Genomic DNA, 13,936 nt, shown 5'->3' with positions numbered 1-13,936 from the left:
ATTTCGTGATTCCTTGCGTCGTGCTTAGGTAACGAAAAGAAAATGGCAACAGAAAATATATCAGGTGTAAACTAATCTTTCCGTACAAACCATGCAAACTTCAATCTGTGTCATTGGATCAACATCCAAGAGGAGAGGCGCAGGGTGGTGGGAGCGAAAATTTGCAAAAATATTATTACATAATTCAAGGGCGGGCGATTAATTGTAGAATCTATCGTGCCGAGTGTTTCCCGTAGTGCTAGCGTCCAGGTGACGCGGAGCCTGCTCTCTGCCTGTTATATATTGATGCCACTCACGGTCGACGGTGTAGTACGCACACCGGCGTGTATAAGAATGTAAGACGACTCCGGCGGCGAGCCAGATTGATTCCAGCAAAGTCAGGCTAAAATCGTAGAACTAACCATGCTCTTCCATAACCCCTGCCCACAGAACAGTTTTTCATACATCCGTGATCTCACATCATCCTACACCGACAAGAGAAATGACTCTGCCATGGTGTCCGCCTCCGTCATCATGTTCGCCCTCACCGGCCTGTTCTTCAACCTCAACCTCTTCAGCGGCGTCTCTGACGTCAGCGCCATCGTCCACCCCAAAGTCCGCCTCTTCCTCTCCTCGGCACTCTCCCTCTTCCTCCCCGTCATGTCCTACCTCTTCTCCGAGGCCAAGAATGCCGGGTTCTCATCGAGCCCCACCCCCACCCCATTGACGACGACGGACCTGTCGCTGAGGGCTGTACTTATCCTGGCATGGATGCTTCTGGTGGAGCTCCTCCGCAAGAAAGTGGACGTGATCCACATGCACAGCTACTCGGGCACCGTCCAGCGTGCCGCACGCGTCATCTGGCTGGGAAACCTTGTCTTCTTCAACATCAGGGCCATCAGTCGGAAGGTGGTGTTCAGCGTCCTTTGGATCATCTGCGCTACCAAACTTGTGCAGAGAATCGCCTTCACCGAGGCCGGGAAGCGCTCGTACGCCCATGGCAAGAACGCCCGGGTCATCAGCTCCTACATGGCTCAGATGCTAGTAGAGCACTGTCGTTTGAGTAGTGCCCGTGATGTGGAGCAGCAGCAGGGAGGAGACGAGCTGCTCAAGAGGTGCAAGTACATTGTCATGGGAGAAGAGGAGCTAGTGGAGGAGCCCACTGCCGATGGCTACAAGCTGAAAAAGGTGACCTCAGACTCAGATAGCAGCAGCAGCATCGTCACAGTGGGGAAAGTTTGGGAGTTTGCCGATGAACACAAGCTCTTCAATTCCTCGGACAAAAATGACCAGCTGAAAAGGATCTGCCTCTCATTTGCTCTCTTCAAGTTGCTTCGTCGAAAGATCGAGCACCCGCAGGGGATGACCGGCAAAGAAGCCTGCGATTGCCGGGACCTCATATTGAGGGGCCTGTACAACAATGGTGGAAGAAGCAGGGCTGAGGCACTATTCCAGGTGATGAACGATGAGGTCACCTTCCTCAGTGAGTACTACCACTCTGTTGTCCCCGTCGTCCTTGCAAGCCCCTTCTTCCTCTTCGTCAACTACTTTCTTCTCCACATAGTCGTAATCATGTTGTGCCTCATGACCATAGTCATATGTGGAAATGGAGATGTGAGCAGCGCATTCCATAGCATCAGTGCAGACAGCAACCTTTTAAGATCTAACGTCGGCGACCTAGTCATATGCCTTGCAAGTAGAGCTGCCTTTTCCACAGCGGCCTTCTTCTCCATAGTAGACCTCTCTATCACCCTTCTTCTATTTCTGATTTTCTTCTACGAGGAAATCTGGGAGTTGCTTGTTTTCCTGCTCTCCAACTGGTTCATGGTATCATTGCTCTACAACCATATACTAGCAGCTAATAAACCCCAAAGGCGCGGCGGCGGCCGCCGCACCTTTAGCAGGGCTCTTCGTATTGTCATGTGGCTACGGAGCAAGATGAGCCACGCCAACATCAGCTTCAAGCAGTTTTCTGTGTTGAGCCTTGGCTGGCCACTTGACCTATTACCTCTGTTCCCCATACCCTACGTGGTTGTGCAAACGAGGCTGGTACCGAACACCTTGAAGCAATCCATCTTGGATTACCTGGTGGAACATGACGACGGCCGTGGTGGTCGTCCTCTTACTAACGGCAAGTCTGCACTGCGAAGGAACAGTCTTTTCCACCGGCTCTCCTGGGCGTGCAAGAGTGACAGCGCCGCGGAGGTCATCCTCACCTGGCACATCGCCACCAGCATCCTGGAGGCCAAGTGCGCCCCTCAGCATCGGACTGCTACTGCTACTGCTAGTAATAAGGAGGAAGCTGCTGCTGCAGCAGCCTTGATGATGATGAGCAGGGTGGCCATTAGACTGTCCAAGTACTGCGCTTACCTGGTGGCGTTCCACCCGGAGATACTGCCTGACGATAACCAGGAGAAGGCGGAGCTTGTGTTCGAGGCCATGTACAAGGAACTCAAGAGCATGCTTGGGTGTCGAGAGTACTACCTGTCTTCGCAGTGCGCACGGATCGACAAGATCTTGGAGACCGCCAGCAGCTGGGAAAGGGATGACCAAGAAACTACAGCAGGCGGCGGCGGCGGCGGCCACCAGATTGTGAGGAACGGAGCCAAGTTGGGCAGGTCTCTAATGGCGGAAGCTAGCAGCAGCAACGATCCACGAGCAGCGTGGAAGGTTGTAGCCGACGTGTGGACGGAGATCGTCATGTACGTGGCGCCATCAGGCGACCAGGATCGCTTCAAGAAGGGGCACGAGGACCTCCTGGCGCAAGGAGGCGAGTTCATCTCCGTGCTCTGGGCCTTGTCCACTCACATCGGCATGTCTAGGCCGCCGGCCGACAAATCGGCGGCGGGTGAGGAGCATCCGGAGGAAGCGCTCGAGGAGTAAACTGGATTCATTCGGCGTCTGTTGTGTGCGTTCCCGCGCCTGCAGGCTGCAGCCAGCTTAGGATTGCATTGATGTGTGTTTGTGTTGGCGTGCTGTGTAAAGACAAGAGAATGCTTGTTTGGTTTGGATTCATCATCATCTTGTTCCGGTGAGATTTGTTCATATAGAAAACTAAACCTCCTACACCATGATTCTGAATTACCCGTATATAGAATTGTAAAGAAAAAAATTAACTTAAATTGTTCATGCACGGATCGTTTAACTTTTTATTCCTTCTTGATACAATGATGGGCAGCTCTCTTGCGTATTCGAGAAAAAAAAATACACGGATCGTTCTTTTGGGCCCAAAACTGCTGTCCATGCAAGCCTCCGGGTGGCATGGGCGTCGAGCCTAGACCTGGGCATAAAACGTCTGGCCCAACAAAAGCCTGAGCTCGGACAAAAATGGGCCTGCTGGAAGGTGAAGCTCTGTGCCTGCCTTCTATGAATGGGCAGGCCTAGCTAGATATGTTACAGTATGACTACAAGCACTAATTTTCCTTTAGAAAGCAATTAGCTTGCTGAGCATTTAGTCCTAGCTAGACGAATCAGATATAATATAGGACGCATAGTTTCTGTTTCCTAGAGTTCAAAGTCGAGTCTTTGTTTAAATGACTTGTCAACCAACCAGCCAATAGTATTTTTATCTTATACCAAATCAGCATTAACCACCAGCACCAGCCAGTGTTATTTTTCTCTCACAACAAATCAGCACTAGCCACCAGCCATAGCCAGCCGAATAGAGTAAGGATCCATCCTTGTGAATAGTGGCATGCAAAACACTCAGACAAGTTTGGTATATAAATTAAAGTAGCTGGTATCTATTCAAAACTTGGAAAGCAATTAATGCCATTCACGGTCTTTCAAAAAAAGTAATGCCACTCATATAGTACATGAGCTTGAACGTTGGCTTATGTAACTTTTTTTTTTAGAAAAACAAAATGGTTCCGGTCTCTACGACCACATACAGCCAATTCATTACATCGTTCCGCAGATAAGCTGATCACAAACTGAAAGAAAAAGATTTTTAAAAAGCAAGGAAAACTATAAGCAAAGTCATCCATGCATTCGTGGTAAAAATTTCCGAAGTGACCATATCCATTGCTTTGCTTGACGAGCGGACGGTCTTCTATGGGGACCAAAAATGCATCCAACAATATGCCCCTCTAAAATTGGCTTATGTAACTGGAAACCGACCAAAGCTAAAATTATGCAGATTTTTTTTCAAAAAAAAGAAAAAACTTATGCAGATGAATCGTATATAGCAGAGGCTGATGTTAGTTCATGCCATAGCTGGACCTCCTCTGCATGCATACTGTAACAACCCGGCCCGGGATAACGGCTAAGATCTATTCCACACTTTGAGTAAACCACACTTGCTAAATAACTCTCTTGCGCTTTCGTCCTCGCTTCGCGCAAAAGGTTCGAACTAGAGTTACTATCTTCCCAGGGACCGGCTATTTAAGCTGGTTCGGCTCCCTCTCTGCTTCCAATTTGGGACTAGAGAGCTGAGCCGCGGTGCTACAGTAGCTCTTGCTACAGTACCCCCCGCGCGGCCTAGTCGGCCCGTGGGCCGTGACAATCTCCCCCGTTAGGATTCGACATGCTCGTCGAACCAACTTATCCATACGGGATAAAGGAGTAGGATCTCCTCTCTTGGCCACGTCCCATACGTCTAGTGGTAACGATCCCATGTGTCACGTCCGTGGGTTCACTGCCAGCAGCCCATGTGTGTCCGTCCACATGCTGGTGGCATTTGTGTCCCCATGCGCACAACGTGCTCATGTATGCGCACTTCTGCCCGTACGTGGCGTGAAACCGCGAAAGTATGGCTCTGATACCCCTGTAATGACCCGGCCCGGGATAACGGCTAAGATCTACTCTACACTTTGAGTAAACCACACCTGCTAAATAACTCTCTTGCGCTTTCGTCCTCGCTTCGCGCAAAAGGTTCGAACCGGAGTTACTATCTTCCCAGGAATCGGCTATTTAAGCTGGTTCGGTTCCCTCTCTACTTCCAGTTTGGGACTAAAGAGCTGAGCCGCGGTGCTACCGTAGCTCTTGCTACAGTAAACCGCGCAGCCCGTGGGCCGTGACACATACCTTGGTATCCATGGACCATGGTGATGGGTATGGTCATGTGAGAGGGGCAACAAAAGGGGATAGCACTAGCTAGTCACCTTGGGGGAAAAAAACAGAAAGAGTGTTCATCATTACCTACCATTTGAGACGTTTCTAGCTACTTTCTTCTCATCATGATGAGTGATTTTAGACACATTTAGGTCATTCCAAAAAAATAAAGAGGACCATGTTCCAAAAGCTCGGAGTAGTATTGTTGGGCTCCCATAGAAATTAAAGGTCATCACAAAAATAAAATAACTCAAATAATGCTAGCAATAATCAGCAGATCAACGGATCCGTTCATGCATGCTTTCGTTTGATATGTATAGTGTGGGAATTGATTCTGACTTGGCTGAAGGGTTTAGGGCTTGGTTTCTTTTGTTCTGATAGCATTCGTTCCTTGCTTGCTGGAGACGAGCCCGGGAATTTCAACTGTCAAGTGCCAAAAGAATTGACTAGTGCCTGTACAGTTCCACACAGCCGGCCTATAAATGTGCAGCTAGGCATGTGGCAGCTTTGAGAGCACCACTAGCTACGATTTGAGAAGAGATGAATGATCATTCAGCATTGTAAAGAGCTGGAAAGAAGCAAAAATACCATGAAGATTCCTGTTTTGCCGCTACTAGTATTAGTTATCTTATGTGTTTCTTCTCCAAATGCTCATGCAACAACTAGCTCGCCCAAATCCAAGGCCGTCTGCTCCGGCCATAGAGGTTTCCGTTTTTTTTACTTGTTGGTTGCAGCATTAATCGAGAATATCATCCACCTCGAAGTAATTGAGTACCACTAACAATTCAGCTGATGATCACCCTGTGTTTAATTTCACCACAGTGAGCATTCCACTCTCCAGTGACGCTTTGCTGCCGTTGAACCACCGGCGCGGCCCTTGCTCGCCGTTCCCCTCCTCGGCGACGGCGAGCATGCCCTCGACGGCCGACGTGCTCCGCCGGAACCGGCTCCGCGCCGACAGCATCCGGCAGCGCCTCAACGGCACGGCTGGAGCAAACAAGCGCGGCGATGCGACCGTCCCGACCACGCTCGGCTCCTCCCTGGACACCTTGGAGTACGTCGTCACCGTGGGCCTCGGCACGCCGGCGGTCACCCAGACCCTGCTCATGGACACCGGCAGCGACCTCTCGTGGGTGCAGTGCCGCCCGTGCCCGGCCGCGACGTGCCACCCCCAGCAGGACAAGCTCTTCGACCCGGCCAGGTCGGCCACGTACTCGGCCTTCCGCTGCGGCTCCGCCGCCTGCAGGGGCCTCGGCGGCGATCTCGACGGCAATGGCTGCTCCCGCCGCGGCCGGTGCCTGTACGCCGTCAGGTACGGCGACGGCTCCAACTCCACCGGGACGTACGGCGCCGACAAGCTGACGCTGACCCCAGCGCACGCCGTCGACGGCTTCCGGTTCGGATGCAGCCACGCCGCGTCGCTGTTCAGCGACAGGGCCGACGGGCTCCTGGGCCTCGGCGGCGGCCCGCCGTCGCTCGTGTCGCAGGCGGCGGCGAGGGCCTTCTCTTACTGCCTCCCGCCGACGGCGAGCTACTACGGGTTCCTGAGGCTCGGCGCGCCGCCGCGCGCCGCCTCGTCGCGGTTCGCGGTGACGCCCATGTACAGGAGCGGCAGCGCCGACCCGTTCTACCTCGTGCGCCTGCGGGGCATCGCCGTGGGCGGGCGGCGCGTCCGCGTGCCCCCGTCGGCGTTCCGCGCCGGCGCGGTCATGGACTAGGGGACGGTGGTCACGCGGCTGCCGCCCAAGGCGTACCGCGCGCTCCGGGCGGCGTTCAGGAGGGAGATGAGGATGTACCCGCGGCGGGCGGTGCCTCCGGCGGCGCTCCTGGACACGTGCTTCAACCTCACCGGCGTCGGCGGCGACGTCAAGGTCCCGAGCGTCTCCCTGGTGTTCGAGCGGGGCGCCACGGTGGAGCTCGACCGGTCGGGGATCATTCGCCACGGCTGCCTCGCCTTCGCATCCTCCGGCGACGACGGGGGCCCGGGGATCATCGGCAACCTGCAGCAGAGGACGCTCGAGGTGCTCTACGACATCGGCGGCGGGGCCGTGGGGTTCCGCCGTAGCGCCTGCTGACTGACTGCTGAGCCGATCGGCGATGCACATCAACGGCTGATAATCTTTGTTGCTTGGAACCATGCGTGTCAGATCAGTCTCAATAATCCAAGGTAATCCTCCGTACGAGTGGTATGGTATGTATACGTTGGCCAACTTCAGTGTACACAATTTTTCCATGTATTTTTTCCCCTTCAAAATAAATTCCATGGGCTCGAATTGGTAAGCCCAACCGTGTCTCTCGATGAAAAGAACGAAGCACGCACCGGCCCAAACCGGAAACCTATACATCTTCCGGAAGAAATTTTATTAGATATCTTCTACTGTTTGAGATTCGTGCGAACTAAAATAAATGGACACGATGAAACCTGGTGGGAGGAATTGTATGCACACGCACAACTTGACGTTGGTGGGAGGAATTGTATGCACACACACAACTTGACGTGGGGGAGCTGGACAGCTGTCCAAGCACAGCTGGCTAGGGTGGAAAGAGAAGTTCCATAGATTCATTTTGGATGGTACACTTTGCTTTCAATTTTCTTTTCAACCATAAATGTTTTCATGATTCTGTTTGGACCATGGTGTTACTTACAATTTATGCAACAAAATAAGATACAATATGAATATATTTTTATTGTTTTAAAAAATCAATATTCCTAATGTATCGTTTCAACAATTTGAATATATATGTTCAATAATTTATATGTGATGATTCAACATGTCCTCATAAATGTTGAATCAGTTTATTAGAATTGTTGTACAGAGTTTTTAAAATGTTGATTGAAGTAGTTTAAAATGTTGACTAGTTTGGCACTTTTGGATGTATCATCTTGAACTATATTCTTTAGCAGAGGAAACAATTTAGTATGTCAGATTAAAAGAAAAAAAAAGCGCACCTATGACCTGTGTTGTGTGTGTCCACGTGCAGTTCGTGGTGGTTGCATGCTACTTTTATTTTTTGAACAGCGGTTACATGCTGTATGCTGCTTGCTGCGGGTGCATTGTAGACATGGGCCGTACGTGGGCTGTGCGATGGATAGTTATGCATCTTCCGGAATATAGATAGGATGCCCCGGCCCAAACCGCACAGAATCAGCTCTAGTCTCCAAGTTGGTCGTGCTGTCCCAAATTAATCTTCATCTTCTCTGATCTGATCAGCTCGTGATCCATATTACCATCTCAGTACTGCCGAGCTCTTGCCCATCTGCGGCTGCATCATCATTCTGTGGTGCTCGATCGCACAATTTTGGACAGTATCTCTTTCATCTTCTGGTCGTTTCCACTGACACTAGGATCATCAAGTCAAGAAGAAACGATTGTGCAACTCTTTCGTCGCTGCAAAAACATGCTTCGTTCACATCTCCTAGATCCAAAGCTAATAGGTGGTGCTCATCCTTGCACTTGATTGATGAGAACGAAGCAAGTACCCGTACATGTACGGAACAGAAGGTCACACTATATATCTATATATTTTATATAAGTGCAACCCACTAAAAATCATTAATAGCTATTTCTCTCACATATAGTGAAGCCACATCATTATTTTATTTCCACCATTAAATCTGAATGAAAGCTCGTATCCTAGCCTTTTACAACCCACTAATAGTTCTTACCTTTTTACTTGGTTTTATTATTGCCATATGAATAATTTTTTTGACAGAATTAGAAACAAAACGTCAAAAAAATAATGTAAGGGCTAACATCCCTTATTCATTTTTATCACACACATTCCTAACATCCTATTATACTACAGTAATGAAGATCACCATAGTGGAGAATCCATAACCAATCCAAAATATTTACATTCGTCCAATGAAACATAGGCACTAAAATCAATAAACAAAATATATTCTTTCCAATTATCAATGCTTCACGCAACTTTGTTGCTCACACTTAATTTTTTTAAAAACAAATTGCAGAAACTTCACTTATCGAAGGGGGTCTATACAAAATCCAATCTCTTGCTTCACAAAATGATGTAGACATTTTCATTTCCTCCCAGAATAAAATTAAAACATCTTTATCATAACTATTATGGTTCCTCTTTTTATCAGTTTCCGCAACTAGAACTTCTTATATGTACAACCATGCCATATATCTCTAATGCTAAAATTGGCTGCAACTTCATAACTCCATATTTTCAGTACACTCAACTTTAACATTTTTGCTCTGAAATTCTGCAGCAACGCGCGGGGTATTCAACTAGTTATTATCATTCCTAGCTACACACTCGTGAACATTTCGTGAAGAGAATCATCATCTAATCCGCTAGCTTCTGCAACGGCATCGTCGTGCAACTCTAAACTTTGTTCTCGGTGATCTCTCTGCACTGTCCGTCGTGAGGCTACACGTCCTTGTACCAGCGCGCTGCGTGCATCTCTAGCTTCTCCGGCGGACCACCTAAGCTAGCAGGCCACGAAAAGAAGAGTAGAAAACCATCGATCCGAGAGACCGCGCGCCGCCGGAGAATCTCTTCCGGCCTCCTCCAGCATGAATCGGCGACCGAGAGAGGTAGCTCACTCGCGCTATGTCCATGGCTAGCTAGCCGGGCATGACGTACAGTGTGGCGGCGGCGAGGCCCGCGACGGTCGGCCGCCGTGGCATCGTGCCCACCGGCGCGCTCCCCGCGGCCGGCGCTGGCAGGGACGCGCTGCGCAGCAGGGCGCGGTGGCGGCGCCTGGCGGCCTTGAGCGCGGCGTCCATCGCCCTCTGGTCCTGCCTGCACTCGTCGCTGCAGAACGCCGCGTCGCCCCTACAATCGCACGCGTCGCGCCGCGGGCATCGCGTGGAGCACGAGGTCAGTCAGTCAGAGGGTAGGATGCATGCATACAGGTCGATCATCGATCGACTGACCAAACGTACTTGTACATGAAGATGTGGCGGTCCGAGGTGATCTCGCGCTTGCACAGGAAGCAGGCGTCGAGGAAGTGGCGGCCGTGACCGCCGCCGCCGCAGCCATCGCCGGCGTTCCCGACCTTCCCGGCGAGGAAGAACCGGGACGCCGCCTTCACGTACCTCGCCTCCATCATTCCGATCCCCTTTCGTGTCGTGCCCAAGAACAACAACTAGTAAAGTAGGATAGTAGTTAGTTCACTCAATTAGCATTTGGCTTGGATTATTTCTTGCTGCCGGGGTGATGCCGGAGTGGAAGGCGATGTGCCGGCTTCTTTATACGCGAGGCCGGGCCGGGGGTTTTCTCCCCAACCGGCGGGTGGTGGCTGGCCATTGGCCAACTTGCGTGTTCCGGCGGGCGACGGCGGCCGAGGCTTTCCCGCAAACTGACGGCCGCGCTCTCCCCCCGGTTTCCTTCCGTCAGGTCGCTCGCCCCGGACAAAGACATGGCCGTGCCCGTGCACAGCTCTACATTCTACGGGCGCACGGACGCAGACGTGCAGCCCACACACGGAAAAAACACGGGCGGTGGCCGTGCTCGCGTGCTATCGTGTCGGGCTGGCGAGTTGCAACTTGCGCGGAGGATTTGGCTGCTCCAGTGGATTGCGCAAGTGCCACTAGCAAGCAACACTGGCATCCTTACACTGTACATGCAGATCAAAAGGAGTAAGATACACTCATGGAGCGGACGCGACAACATGGCTTAAATTGCACAGAACCAGGGTATAGCTAAGACACCAGTAGGAGGAATATGTTAGGCAAAGTCACCGCCTGGCCCTGGACAAGTACACAAGCGTCAAGGCCAAGCCTCCAAGTCATGTATCACCCCACCAGACTGATTAACTGAACACACAAGGTAGGAAGATATTTTGTGGTTCCCGTCAATCGCATCAACCTTTATTAAGAAGTATCAAGCCAAGTTGCACAACTATCATGTCGCACAAGTCAGATGCCAAACAAGCACTAAGCCTTGACAAACCTCGGGCTAAAAGGAAAAAGAGTTGCTCTCAATGATTTATACAGGGTGCAAGTTGAAGAACGAACATAAACCAGAGTCAATTTATTATAACAGAGCACGTTTGGCACCGGAAAGGGAAAGCCATTACAAGGATTCCATTCTAGAAGGGGATTTGATTAGTAGAGAGGCAGGTTTCTTGCAAAATTCAAATGATGCTCTGTTCATATCGATCGAGCTAGGCTTCCTCTCTAGTTCCGGCCCATCGCGGCTCTGTCCTGCTGCCTAAGCCTCTCGCCCTCACGGCAAAGGTAGTTCTGGAATTTCTCCTGCCAACATATGAAAGAACACAGTTATATCAGTGAGAACTCGTGCATTTTAGGGTAGCTGCTGGAAACAAAATTTTTTTTAAAAAAATGAGGGCTACAAAGTGGCTGCTATCACAATCAAGGTTATATGACATGTATATGAGCAATCTGACAGTTTGATTTTTATACAAACCAGTGTACAACGTTAAGAGTCACTTGAAGAAGCGATGTGAAAAAATTTAAATCCTAGCTCTTTAATAAAGAGATAAATGCATAGCAAGTTAGCAGTACCTCTCTGCTCTACATGACATCCAAAGGATAGCTGACTGCATGTCAGCTTGGACAAGTTGGCAGCCATGGGAAACCAACCAAGTTACTATGTTCAAAGTCTTAGAATGCAAACAAGATTAATTTATCTTCCAAGTAATGAAGAAGTGGAGTGACTATTTAGTAATCTACTTGCTTCCCATGTCTTTGATGATCTCATGCACGACACATCAACCAACCTAGCACTTGGTATAAAACACAGTTATATGGCTAACTATCAACTGAATCCTTACATCTCAAAACTCCCAGCATCAAAATTCAAAAATAAAGAATTAAAAAAATCAGTGTCTCAGTCAATATGGCAATCTTTCATTACATCCACAAACTTATAAAATAAATTTGGATGCCACCAATTTCCTTCAGACACTCACAAGAATGCATAAGTACCATCTTAATCAGGGACGTCAAGACTGTAGGCTCTAGGATAATACACCGCTCATGAGTTCAAAATGCATACACAGTTGTACTAAAACTGGTGGCTACTCCATTGGAGAACATATTGGGTGGTTATTTGTGTTTCTACAAATAGGCAAACCAAGTATTTTTTTTTTCTGGTAGGATGAAGACATAAGGAGAAACTTGGAAGCCTAAAAAGGACTATATGGTGAGCATCTAATCTTCCAGAACAACATACATGTAAGGCTTTTCTCTATCTACTGTTCTACTCTACTCAATTTTTGAAGACTTTAAGCATGTAGAGCACTGTCCAATCTCCCAAGAAATAACCGAACAAGGTCGGAGTACATCCCAATCATCAGCATCAACTAAATGTACAGGCCACAGCATAATCTAATCCTGCATCCTAAAATCCTTGGATATGAAAAGGCATGCCACAAAATTCCACGACAATTTGACCCGACCCACATGGCAACCCAAATCTGCCCCGAATCTAGGGTTCGTAATGGCCAGGACACGCGGATCCCCCACCTTCGCATCAAGCGGATCCAAGCTTTATACCGCCAATCTAACGAGCAGACACGCAGGGGCAATGGAAAGATCATGCTCATACGACGCAAAGACGGGGAAGGAAACGGAAAGATATGTACTCGAACGGGCGATTTGGGTACCTTGCCGCCGAAGAGGAAGATCCCGGCGAGGCCGGCGGTGGCGACGCCGCCCCAGATGACGACGGTCGAGGAGAGCAGCGACCAGTTGCGGTAGATCATCCTCGTTTCTTCCTCGATTTCTCCCTTGGCCTCGCTTCGCTGCTGCAGGTGGTCGTCTGGAGGCCGGGCTCGATTCCGATGTCGATGGAGGGAGAAGAGAGAGGAGGTGGGTGGTGAACTCACGAACGGGCCCTCTTCTTCTTCTAGCGGGCTACCAAATCAGCCCGTGGAGTTTCTGGGCCGTACAGCACAACAGAGTGTAGGCCCAAACTCTATTGGGCTCATGGGCCAAGCCCTCCGTCGCTTGGAATCAGCCCGGCGCGTCATTTTCCTCGTCTCATCGACCTTGTCTCCTACGCTCCTCAATCGCCGCTGCGCTCGCCGAACGGCGGCCTGGCCATGGACATGCACTGCCTGTGGAGGACTCGTCGTAGCAGACGTTAGAGGGCATGGAACGCCGGCCGGACGCAATCGCGGCCGGATCACAAAGTTCACAACGGTTCGTCTTTTCTGCAGCCTTGCCTTTACCTTCCATTGATCGGGCGTTCGAACTCTGAAACTATTTCTGAATCAAAACTACGGATCAATCTTAATTCTCGAACACATTGGCCTGTGCATTGTTTCAGAGAATGAAACCACTAGTAATTCGAACATGCGTTCAAACTAGGGGAACATTCGAGACTTGAGCACTACATGAATGCGTGAATGGAGCAACCAGCTCATACCTGACGCCAAACTACAACTACACATGGCACTTAAGTGATACTTAGACTTGATGAGGCACAGGAGTTCAGACAGCTCTCTCCGGAGGAGCAAACTCTACCTAAAAGACTCAAGCTGAGGGTACAGGGGCTGGCTGTCATTGAGCGTGCCCGCCACAGCCAAGCAGCCCGACTGAGAGAACTAAAATTAGGTGATGCCAACACAAAATTAGGCTGGGTGGGTAACTACGCATGATGACAAAGCGGCCGAGATCCAGGCTCACTTCTTAGAGGCCATGCGGCGCCCACCACCCCGACATGTAGACTTCAACTAGGACCTCCTGGGCATCCAACAGCACGACATGACAGCACTTGATGAACCTTTCACAGAACAAGAAATCAAGAACGCAATCAACCACATGCCAGGGGACAAAGCGCCGGGGCCAGATGGCTTCACCGGCACCTTCCTCAAAACCTGCTGGGCAATCATAAAGCATGATATTATGGAAGCAGCTAATGCTTTTCGCTCTCTCAGATCTTCTAGTCTGCAGCTAATCAACTC

The 13,936-nt window shown here is 50.1% G+C and overlaps 2 protein-coding genes and 1 pseudogene across 2 annotated transcripts; 2 read left to right on the top strand and 1 right to left on the bottom strand.

Annotated features, from left to right (window-relative positions):
* The first annotated feature begins 299 nt into the window (after positions 1-299).
* On the top strand, positions 300-3,045 carry LOC120702431. The gene has a single exon (XM_039986227.1). It carries the CDS (start codon positions 403-405, stop codon positions 2,860-2,862), a length of 2,460 nt encoding a protein of 819 aa, XP_039842161.1. The 5' UTR covers positions 300-402; the 3' UTR covers positions 2,863-3,045.
* Positions 3,046-5,465: 2,420 nt separating this feature from the next.
* On the top strand, positions 5,466-7,373 carry LOC120702429 (annotated as a pseudogene).
* Positions 7,374-8,912: 1,539 nt separating this feature from the next.
* On the bottom strand, positions 8,913-10,257 carry LOC120702430 (FCS-Like Zinc finger 3-like). The gene is made up of 2 exons (XM_039986226.1): positions 9,948-10,257; positions 8,913-9,837 (listed from the first exon to the last, which is right to left on the bottom strand). The coding sequence occupies exons 1-2, from the start codon at positions 10,112-10,114 to the stop codon at positions 9,627-9,629; spliced, it is 378 nt and encodes a 125-aa protein (XP_039842160.1). The 5' UTR covers positions 10,115-10,257; the 3' UTR covers positions 8,913-9,626.
* Between the last annotated feature and the right edge of the window lie 3,679 nt (positions 10,258-13,936).

This window comes from Panicum virgatum, chromosome 4K (assembly GCF_016808335.1).
Source record: "Panicum virgatum strain AP13 chromosome 4K, P.virgatum_v5, whole genome shotgun sequence".
Lineage (NCBI taxonomy): Eukaryota > Viridiplantae > Streptophyta > Magnoliopsida > Poales > Poaceae > Panicum > Panicum virgatum.
This window is presented reverse-complemented; position numbering and strand designations above follow the sequence as displayed.